Source organism: Danio rerio, chromosome 5 (genome assembly GCF_049306965.1).
Source record: "Danio rerio strain Tuebingen ecotype United States chromosome 5, GRCz12tu, whole genome shotgun sequence".
Taxonomy (NCBI): domain Eukaryota; kingdom Metazoa; phylum Chordata; class Actinopteri; order Cypriniformes; family Danionidae; genus Danio; species Danio rerio.
Genome location: NC_133180.1, coordinates 74,826,668 through 74,838,692, shown reverse-complemented (window position 1 = coordinate 74,838,692; position 12,025 = coordinate 74,826,668). Strand labels below are relative to the sequence as shown.

The window sequence follows — 12,025 nt, the reverse complement described above, 5'->3', positions numbered from 1 at the left end:
AAAACAACAACAACAGGTAAATGGTTTAACATCGCAAATGATGGTATAAAATAAACAATAATGATATATATTTATATATATTTATTTATTTATAAATGTATGACAAATAAAAATGAGAGATTCATGTTAGTTAACATGAGTTAACGTAACAATAATTTTCCCATTTACTAACATTAACAGATTAATAAAGAGTAATACTGTAATACTCATCGTTTGTTTATGTTACTAAATACACTAAAAAAAACTCTATTGTAAAGTGTTGCCTATTTCTTTCCAAAAAAAAAAAAAAAAAAAACAGTTGCATAAAAGTAACAAAAAGCCAGACATGCTTAAGACATGTTTTTTATTTTATTTTGGACAACACAAAGAACCATTAAAATGTAGAGAAATCAATATTAGGTGAAATAACACTTATTTTACTGCTTTGTTATGCTGGTGTATTAGCATTTTTAATGCTGTAAATGACATTATTATAAGTAGTAGTATAGTATTATTATTGAATAAAGGTTCTCAGACCATAAAAATATTATTGTACCATTTAATTCAAACCTAAACCTAATAACCTAAATAAATGTCAAGGGGTCTCTTATTTTTTTCTTTTTTATTTCATAGTCTATATTATGGGTTATTTGAATAAATAAATAAACAAAAAAATTAATAAAAAAAACAGAAATCTTTTTTTTTTTTTGCTAACAAACTCTTTACTGGATAATAAAAAACATAAACAAATTATGAACTCTTCATGTAACAATTTAACAAATATACTATTATGAAAACTTCCTTTAAAGTTCCTGTTTTCACTGAAGTTACCTTGCTTTTAAGCCACTTATATATATAAAGACATATAAGCCATGTATTTAAAGCTCTGAAAATAATTAATTAAAAAAGTTGGATTGTTTAAACCCAACGTTGGGTTAAATATGAGCAAACCCAACTGTACGGCTTAGTCCCTTTATTAATCAGAGGTCGCCACAGCGGAATGAACCGCCAACTTATCCAGCATGTTTTACGCAGCGGATGCCCTTCCAGCCGCAACCCAACACTGCACTCTCAGAAAAAAAAGCTACACGGTGGTACAAATAATAGTTCTTAAGGAACAGTTTTGTACCTTTGTAAAAGTTGTATCTTATATAGTAGAGAGAAGAGCTCTTATGATACTGTTCTGTGCCTTTTATGGTATACACTCTCAGAAAAAAAATGGTAGAATGCTGTACCAAAGAAGGTACAAACCCTTGCCACTAGGGCAGTACCTTATTATGGAACAGAATTGTACCTTAACACAAAGAAACACTTTTGCATCTTTGCAGTTTGTATCTTCAAGGACATGATTTGTACCATGGGAAACCAAAATTTACCTTTTTAAAACCTGCAGATACAATATTGTAGCTTTATCAAAGGTACAAATCTGATCCATAAAGGAACCACCACAGTGACAAAAATGCTTACCAAACATTTATTTAAAATGCTCTAAATGTTTAGTTCAAAATACCTTGAGTTTTACCAGTTATTTTGCTTTATAAAACTTATATTAATTAATATAATAATGAATGTGGAGAGGCAGCGGCGCAGTAGGTTGTGCTGTCGCCTCACAACAAGAAGGTCGCTGGGTCGCTGGTTCGAAACTCGGCTCAGTTGGCGTTTCTGTGTGGAGTTTGCATGTTCTCCCTCCGTTCGCGTGGGTTTCCTCCGGGTGCTCCGGTTTCCCTCACAGTCCAAAGACATGCGGTACAGGTGAATTGGGCAGGCTAAATTGTCCGTAGTGTATGAGTGTGTGTGTGGATGTTTCCCAGAGATGGGTTGCGGCTGGAAGGGCATCCACTGCGTAAAAGAAAACTTGCTGGATAAGTTGGCGGTTCGTTCCGATGTGGCGACCCCGGATTAATAAAGGGACTAAGCCGACAAGAAAATAAATGAATGAATGAATAATAAATGTTTGCCAGAGATGGGTTGCGTCTAAAAGGACATACGCTGCATAAAAACATGCTGGATAAGTTGGCGGTTCATTCCCCTGTGGCAACCCCGGATTAATTAGGGCCAAAGCCGACAAGAAAATGAATGATTAATGAATGTTTATGAGTTTCTTTAAACATAAGATTTTAAATGATGATTCTTGTTTTAATATGGAAATTATTCATAAATCACTTTGCCTTTCCATGTTTATTTTTATTGATATTGTAATAAAGGAGTTGTCCAACACTTGTGTACCTTTTATATGAGAACTTATTGTGTACCTTCATTTCAATTGTACCATAAAAGGTACAGAGCAGTACTATAAGAGGTCTTTTCTGTACCAAAAGTACAACTTTTACAAAGGTATTCCTCAGGGAACATTATTTGTGTACCTTTTTTTTTCTGAGAGTGTATAATTGAAATGAAGGTACACAATTGTTCTCATAAAAAGGTACATAAGTGTTAGACAACTGCTTTGTTACAACATCGATGAAAATGACTGCAAAGGCAAAGTGATTTAATGAATGATCTCCATATTAAAACAAGAATCATCATTTAAAAGCAAATGCTTAAAGAAACTTATTCATTCATTCATTTTCTTGTCGGCTTAGTCTCTTTATTAATCTGGGGTTGCCACAGCGGAATGAACTGCCAACTTATCCAGCAAGTTTTCACGCAGCGGATGCCCTTGCAGCCGCAACACATCTCTGGGAAACATCCACACACACATTCACACACACACACAATCATACACTACTGACATTTTAGCCAATAACTGGTAAAAAAACTATAAGTATTGTACATTAAATTTAAGGCATTTTAATAAACATTTGGTAACATTTTCTGACAAATACAGTTTCATTATTGAAATCTGCACCTTTTGGCGTTTGCTTTCCACTACTTGAGCTGCCAAAAGTCCTGCATATGTAAAAGTGTTCATGCAGACATTTTAATATTGTAAAACTAATCAAACATTGTGCATATCTCGTTACAATACTTTAGCATTATTATATTTCCATTAATAATTGATTAAGTAAAAAATAGGTAAATAAAATGAACTTTTAATTCAAAGGTTTTGTGTGGAAATAGGAGAAACGATGTTTAATATTGTAAGAGAGTGTGTGTTTCTGTAATATTTTTGTGAAAAGTGTTGTGAAATGTTTAGCAAAAATAGATCTTTTGATTTTTGATGAAGTGTTTTTATTGTAAATGAAAAAGGTGCATTTACACACAAATAAACTTTTTAAAAAAAGATTGTTTAAACATGTATTTGATGTTTTATATACACAAAATAAATTGATGCATTTTGGATTTTCAGTAGCAAAATGCCTTAAAACAGTTCTTAAAGGAACACATCTGACACTGTAAAGGTACAAAGTGTCTTGACACTGTGGTGGTACCTTCATGGATCAGATTTGTCCAGTTGATGAAGGCACAATATTATCTGCAGGTTTTAAAAACCAAAGGTACATTTTGGTTTCCCATTGTACAAATCATGTCCTTAAATGTACAATCTGCAAAGGTACAACTGTGTTTCTTTGTCTTAAGGTACAATTCTGTCCCATAAAAATATACTGTCCCAGTGACAAGGGTTTGTACCTTCTTAACATTGTTCCATTTTTTCTGAGAGTGTGGGAAACACTCTCATTCACACATTTATAAATACAATATTTATAAAATCAAAACATTTCCGACTTAAACATCCCTAAAATACGACTTAAAATAAGACTAAACGTCTTGAAAATACGATTAAACGTCAACAAATGAAGTATTAACAATAACTGCTTAAGTAAAAAGTTGAGTAAATAAGAGTATAAACTACTACAAAAATAGAATCTCGAGGAAAATTTTGAGGGGGGAAAACTGCCTGAAATTGTGCAGGCGTGGGAAAGACGCCCGTCCTTCATTCCCTGGCCGCATTCAGGTTTATTGCGTAAAAGATTTCACGCTTCTTTGATACAAACGGATGGAAATGCGCGTGCCAGTCGTTGCCATTTTGACACCAGCAAGACAAAACCGGCGGCCCACGAAGTGTTAAAGCATGCAACAGTTCTGCCTTTTGTCCCATCATCAGCATCTCTTTGATGTGTGGAGTCTTTCCCAACATTAAACCCAGCAGAATTAATTTATCCCAGACTTCTCAAATCGAGCAGCTTATAATAGCCGATTTTTTAAGGCTGTACCTGTTGTCAAATTTGTGCAATATTTAAAACACACGATATCAGCTTTTTAGTTGGTTGCTTTGATTTTTATAGACGATGAGTCTAAAAAAAAAAAGTACACTGAAAAAAAAGATTGGATTTACTCTATTTATTAAGGTAAGTGGTTGCAAACAATGTATATGGTACGAATGTTAACAAACTAATTCAATTTAGCAATGTTCAACTTCATTTGTTTAAACTCAGCTCATATAAATGGCTTGTAACTACTTATACCTCAAGAAAAAAAAATAGTAAATTAGTAAAAATTATTTTATTTTATTGTAAATAACTATTCGCTATTTTAACCCGACATTGGGTCAAATATTTAAACCCGACGTTGGTTTGCATTGAATTTCAATTACATTTTTTAACCCAACTATTGGTTTTGTGCATATTTGACCCAACGCAGCGTTTTTAATCACTCTCAACTCAAATCTATAAGCACCGACCGATGTTTTGGAGGTGCCAAGGCACGTGTCGCATATTCGCACCCTTTATTTATTGACTCGAGCAGACTGGAAAGCTGAGGTGTGAGAACAGAAGTCGTGTGGAAGTGAAGTGTTTGTTCTTCCGCATTTCAAAGGCTTCTGATGATCAAAGCCCGACTGTAAACTCTCGACGCGTGCATCTTAAATGACCGGCAAACATCATGCCACTCCAGAGATTAATATTATTGTCGGGAACACATAACAATGGTGAATATTTCACTTTTAATGGTGGAATGTACTGATCAAAACACACAACGTATAAATCTGAACATGAAAGGGAATGTCATTAATAAATTAAATGTGCAAAACAGATAAATACGTCAGTCATGTATTACAAATGATCATCATACATCCAGTACAGATCATGCAAGGAGAAGAAAAAAAAAAGGGGGAGAAGAAATCTGCGTAAAAAATATATTGCAATATTTATCATACACTATTTACACTTCCAACGTCATGTCAGATGATAAAAGCAATAGAAGAAATCTGCTATGCATATAATTCAGAAGAGATTACACAAGGCCCATCATTTTGAGTCCATTTCTCAATGAATGTCTTTTCTCTCAGTTAAGGCCAAGGTCTCCAGACAGTCTGGCTGGCTGGTTCTGGGTGGCGGGAGGTTGGTTGAGCTGTCGAATGCTTTGTGTTGGAGTCTGTGCTTCTGAATGCAGCTCTGCTCGCTTGTGGTTCTTTGGTGTTCCTGCAAGCTGATGGATGTCCTGCTTTGGAGTTTTTGTGGTGTGGACGACGCGCATGATGCTGTGGGTTTGATTCTGCGTGCTGCTTTCTGGAGTGACCTCTGACAGGCAGTCTGATGGTGGGGTGGGCAAGACGTTGACACAGCATGGATGTGACCGAGCCTTCCAGTCCACCTTCCTCCAAGAGAAAGCGGGCTGCTTTTTGAAGACAGGAAGAAAAGCCTTCCATAAACTGGCTTTTTTCTTCTCCCTCCTCTTCTTTACTCGCTTCATTCGTCTTTTGCAGGAACAGAACTGTGTATTCCAGGATCTCTGCTTTCTCTAATCGTCTCTGATTAGGTTGCTACAAAAATAAGAGTTGACATAAATCAGCTTTGGATCAAGCTAGTCACATATTCATAGATGCCACTGTGTTTAAAAGCAAAAGGTGGTCTTACGTTGTGTTCTGGGCCTTGCAGGAGCAGAAGTTTCAGGTTTTCGAGACTCCGGTTCATCCTTTCTCTTCTACGTCTTTCTACCTGAGGTTTTAACAGCTTCAGAAAACACAAAGGACTAATGTCAGTCAACAGATCATGTTTTAACTGGTTAATATTACAGCATGTGCATGTCTCAATGGGATTCATCTGGAAAGAAGTTGTTACCTTTCTGTCCATTTTGATTTTTTCAGTCTGTGCCAGGATTTTCATTGCACGTGTACTCCAATAGTTGATATCAGTGAGGATATGATTCCAGAAAATGTCCAAGCTTTCTTCTGTTAGGTATGCAGGTGGAGGTCTTTCATCGAGGTGCGTTAACAAATGTGAAATGTGAAGTCTGATGCGCAGCACCGGTTTTTATAGGCGGTCAGCCGCGTGGTGGCAAAGCCACGCCCCCTGTCTAACCTAACCCAATCCCTGAGCTGCTATTTTTTTGCTTGTCAATCAGCTCCCATGAGGAAAAATAAAGTGTTTTATTTGTAGATTTTGATTATAGATTTGTATTTTTGGTTTGTTAGTTGAAGTTTTTAGACATTAAAATAATAAAGGTAAGCAAAAAAGAAAGGAAAAAGACAAAGCACTGGGAAGAAAGGAAGTCTATTGTCTTAGTATTAGGCTAGACAAATCGCAAACTACTATTAGCTTAGACATTTGTCATAAATGTTTAGCCAATTATTTATATTGGATTTCCTCAGATAAGCTAATATATAGTTTTCACCGAATTGGTTTAAGCATTCATGGACGCTTTGAATCAAAAGGGCTGATGGTACACGCTCACTCACACCTAGACTTCCATGGGCACGTGCGCGCATCAGAAAACAAGCCTGTCAATGTGCATATCAATAGCCCACGCGCCGCTGGTGACACAGATGCCATTATAATAACAACAAAAAGAGAGAAAAAAAGCTCTTATTTCCACAGTATAAGTCCATGTGCGGTTCAGATTTGTTTGGGTTTTTAAAACTTAGCCAATTTTATATTATGCAAGTGTGCAACGTAAACACAAAAGCAACACAATTTAAACTAGTTGCCTGCTATAAGCTTGTGTTAGTGATTCGTGGTCTAGTGTTATGAAGGGAAAACATGTAATTCATTAATTCCCTTTTCGGCTTAGTTCATTTATTAATCAGCAGAATGAACCGCCAACTTACCCAGTTTTACGCAGCGGATGCCCTTCCAGCTGCAACCCAACATTGGAAAAGAGAAAACGATGCAAGGGATTAAACAATGAAAAAACAATCGTATGCCATGTCAACACTAAGGCTGTTCATTTGACAGGATTGTGTACATTGGGTTTAGATTCAAGCGCGCATTATGATTTTTTTTATAAATGTCATATTGGCTATTATTAAATTGTCTTTATGCTGTTTTTTAAACGTTTTAAATAATGTCGCAAGTACTCAATTACATTTTTTTGCCAGTATAGCTGTTCACATGCAAAATAAACAGGGAAAGTTCGATCGGCACGTGCCAACACGCACTTTTATTCATTCATTCATTCGTTTTCTTTTCGGCTTAGCGCCTTTACTAATCTCGCCACAGCGGAATGAACCGCCATCTTATCCTGCATATGTTTTACGCAGCGGATGCTCTTCCAACTGCAACCCAGTAGCTACTGGGAAAGGAAAAACAATGCAAAGAATTAAACAATGAGAAAACAATCTTATGCCATGTACTTAAAGTTGAGGCTGTTCATTTGACAGGATTGTGTACATTTGGTTTAGATTCAAGCGCGCATTATGCTTTTTTAATTGTTTTTTATAAATGTGTTACTGGCTATTATTAATTTGTCTTTATGCAATTTATTTAAACGTTTTAAATAATGTCGCATTGATTGTATTTTTTACCAGAATAGCTGTTCACATGCAAAATAAACGGTGGAAGTACAATCGGCGCGTGCCAACGCGCACTTTTATTTGGAATAAATTTGTTTTGCTGAAAAAAGCACAAAGCTGCAGAGCCAAAGCAGCTGGGTACGGTGTGAAACTTCAGGGGGTCGCGTGTGCTGACACCTCTTTATTATTCAGTAGGGCGCGTGCCGCGTGCCGACTTCACACCTGTGCAGAATGCGCTCGTGCGCGGACAGTTCACGCGTGTGCATATGAAAAGCAAGCAGCCAGGATTTCTTGATTGTTCGTGACACTGAAATTAGTCAGACTGCTCTGAGTTATTCATTAATTCACTTCTCCACTGGAAAAAAAATATCCCATTAAACGGACGAGATTGCGTAACGTTAGGCTAAACCGACAACGCAAAGACAGCACGTGTCTTGCCATATAATGGAGACGCCGTTTGCTCACAGGATAACTGTGTAAATCTAAGAGGTTGTTGAACATAAGTAGCATAAAGAAAACAGTCAGTTAGCCACGTGGCTGGTTAATTTTATCCTTGCTGACCTCCATGCGTCAAGTGGCTTTACCTAAATGTTTCTGTGACATTACTATTGCGCATAGTGCTGTTACCCCCAAACTAAACCTCAATGCAATAGTAACTTTTGTAATCACTGCACAAAGTCAAAAGTAAATGCTTTGAGCCATTTGACAAACGTGATAGTGATTGAAAGACATCATATTTTGATGATTTCTACGCTCAATACCAGAGGGTTAATGGTGCACCACACAGGTAAATCGCGCGTCCTGTGGATGGAAGTTGTAAAATGAAGACTAAACGCTTTGGTCTAAACGTTAGCCTTGTTTTCAATACGCGCGTTTGTCGGAGAGTAGCGTGGGAACGTAATTGAGAGCTGTTGACAATGTACAAATTCTGACAGGTAATAAAAAATGACTGAGGTGTTGGCCCGCGTTATGAGGTGAGGTGTAACTGGGAGAGCGTGGCTAGTAGCCTGTTCCCATCATAACACTTCAGCCTGTTGGTTACCGACGAGTTTTAAACATTTACACACTTGCCTGCCATATTGGTGACACCCCAAAACAGAAAGCCTAGATTGAAGTTGAATAATTTCAATTTATGTGCATGAATTGTTTAGGATGACGGCAGAACTGTTAAAACCAACAATGTTTTTTATGTAGTAAAATTGAAGTAACCATTTTGCGCAATGACTCCATTCCTTGTACTTAACAATTGTTAATGTTATTGAAGTAAAACTATTGTGTAATTTGAGATCTACTGCAGTTAGTTTGTTAATTCAGAATGTTTTCTTATTATTTAATTCCATAATACACAGGCTAATAGCTCCAGACAGACAGTCTCGTCTCACCTGGGTCGTTCTCATTCTGTTGACAAAAAGCACAGGAACCCTCACACCTCACTGCTCCGCGCGTGCCATTTGCTTTAATCCCAGCCTTTTGCATGCAAACTAGGTGGAAAGACAGGAGTTGAGTAAAATGTGAAGGCAACAACATTTAAAAAAAACTTTCGTCGGATAATCTTACAGACAGCATCCTCAACACATTTATAGGCAACATTATTAATACAAAATAACGTTACCATTTTTTGACACGATGCACGACAGCCTAGGATGCACACATCATCACAGATATCACCAATGTGCCAAAAATGAAGTCTATATGTGAACTGCATGGCGTTCTCGTGTTTGTTGGAGAGAAGCGTGGGAACGTCTCTGCGCTCGGGTAACATGTACAAAATCTGACAGGTAATAAAAAGAGCTGAGGTGTGTGAGAGCAGTCCGTGTTACTGGGAGAGCGAGCTTAATAGTTGGTTCCCATCATAACACTCTTCTAACGACCTGTTGGCTACCTAGCAAGCATTTTCTTATATTTAAAAGATGTCTAATAGACGTCTAAATATAGTCGTCTTGGCTAAAATAAGGCTAAATTTAGCGCTGTAAATCTAATAGACATCTAAGAATAGGCCAAAACTAGTCATCAAATGAACAGAAATGAATGACTACACATGTTAAAAGTCTGTCTAATATGTCTATTTGACGACTAAGCTAGTTTTGGCCTATTCCTAGATGCTCGATTTTCACTGACAGCCCAAGTTTAGCCAATCTGTCCATGTGTAGATGTCTATTAGACGTCTATTAACCACAAAATTGTTTGCTGGGTTGTTGCAAAGATATAAAAAATGCGCATGCGCACTAAATAGGACTTAAAAGATAAATCCTGATGAATCAGATCAAATCAAACAGTCAAAATCAAAGAGTCGTCCTTACACTTCACTATGGTCAATGTCTAGCATGCATACGCAGTATATTGTTTTAACAAAGACCTGACAATGCTATCCTGCAAGGCAACCTGTGAGGTGTTGGTTTGTCAAAAACAGAGGTTCGACACACTTTTGGCTTTGGTGTTAACAAAATGTGTCAACGCCATAATAATACGACCACGCAGAGATGGACGTGCGCTTTTCTTTCACTTTTAAAAGAGCTTGATGCAGTTTCCCACGGGAATCCTTGTATAACACCTTCAGAAAATATTCTAAAAAAATAATTTGTAAAATAATTATTCATACTTAATTTATTTTAATGCAACTCATTTAGAAATCATAAATATAGGCTATATGGCACTATATGCTAATTTAACATAACACAGAAGTTGATATTTGGATTTTACATATAATAAATATCATATATGCAACATACATATTTAAAAATATTTCACAAATGGCTTAATATATCTCTCTTTTAACCATTGGAATTACAAATATGTGCATATATGTAAAAACAATAGTTAAAAAATATGAATAAATGGCAATTTCTAGCAATATTTTGCAAATACAGTATGACATTATCTATGTGAAATCCAAAACTTTTTAATTTGCTTGTATTGCAATATATCAGATTTCTCTATGATTATAGAAAATATATGCTAGATAAACACAGCACATATTTTATTGTTGTTTTATTATTACAGCTCATATTTGGATTTTACATATATAAAATGTCATATATGCAACATATATTTCAAAATATTTCACAAATGGCATATATATATGTGTGTGTGTGTGTGTGTGTGTGTGTGTGTGTGTGTGTGTGTGTGTGTGTGTATATATATATATATATATATATATATATATATATATATATATATATATATATATATATATATTTATCACATATATCTCTTTTTTAACCATTGGAATTACAAGCATGTACATATATGTATTACTGATAGTTGACAACAATATAAATGGCAATTTTTTTTGCAATTTGTTGAAATATATTTTGCATATATGACATTTTTTATATTTGTGAAATTCAAATATGAACTTATATGTAATTTGCATATATTGCAATATATTAGATTTGTATGGGTATATACAATATAAGCTAAATAAACGCGACACACAAGCTTATATTTGGATTTTACATATATAATATGTCATATTTGCAACATACATTTAAATCTTTTCAGAAATTGCATTATTATCAAATATGTCATTTTTTAAACCATTAGAATTACAAATATGTACATATATGTAATAACAATAGTTAAAAATATAAATAAATTGCAATTTTTGCAATATTTTGAAATATATTTTGCATATATGACATTTTATATACATGTGGAATTCAAAACTTGTCATATGTAATTTGCATATATTGCAATATATCAGATTTCTATATCAGTATACACAATATATGCTAAATGAGCATGACACACAAGCTCATATGCTCATATTAGGATTTTACATATATAAAATAACATAGATGCAATATATATATATATATATATATATATATATATATATATATATATATATATATATATATATATATATATATATATATATATAATTATTTATTTATTTATTATTATTATTATTATTTTTTAAATAGGCATATATATCACATATATCTCTTTTTTTAACCATTGGAATTATAAGCATGTAGGTAATACTAATGATTGAAATAAATGGCCACTTTTTGCAATAATTTGAAATATATTTTGCATATATGACAAATTTTATATATATATATATATATCAAATCCAGAACTTGTCATGTAATTATTTTAGATCTCTATATAGGTATATACAATATATGCTAAGTAAGCATGACACACAAGCTCATATTTGGATTTTACATATATAAAATGTCATATATGCAACATACATTTAAATCTTTTTCAGAAATGGCATAATTATCAAATATGTCATTTTTAAAAATTTTTAAAATATAAATAAATGGCCGTTTTTTGCAATATTTTTAATATTATGTTGCATACATGACATATTTTATTTATGTCAAATCAAAATATTAACTTGTCAAATGTAATTTGCATTTATTG

General features: G+C 34.4%; 1 protein-coding gene and 1 long non-coding RNA gene across 3 annotated transcripts in view; both read right to left on the bottom strand.

The window, feature by feature from the left end:
* Nucleotides 1-12,025, bottom strand: part of LOC141385683 (uncharacterized) — a 35,371-nt gene that overhangs the window by 4,615 nt on the left and 18,731 nt on the right. Inside the window, exon 3 of the long non-coding RNA XR_012406544.1 lies at nucleotides 9,031-9,129. This is a non-coding gene — a long non-coding RNA (uncharacterized lncRNA). The remainder of the gene's footprint in view (nucleotides 1-9,030; nucleotides 9,130-12,025) is intronic.
* On the bottom strand, nucleotides 4,843-6,122 carry her7 (hairy and enhancer of split related-7). Of its 2 annotated transcripts, NM_131609.1 has the most exon segments (3): nucleotides 4,843-5,680; nucleotides 5,775-5,870; nucleotides 5,979-6,122. In NM_131609.1, coding segments are annotated over 3 exon segments (615 nt in total). In that variant the 5' UTR covers nucleotides 6,024-6,122; the 3' UTR covers nucleotides 4,843-5,206.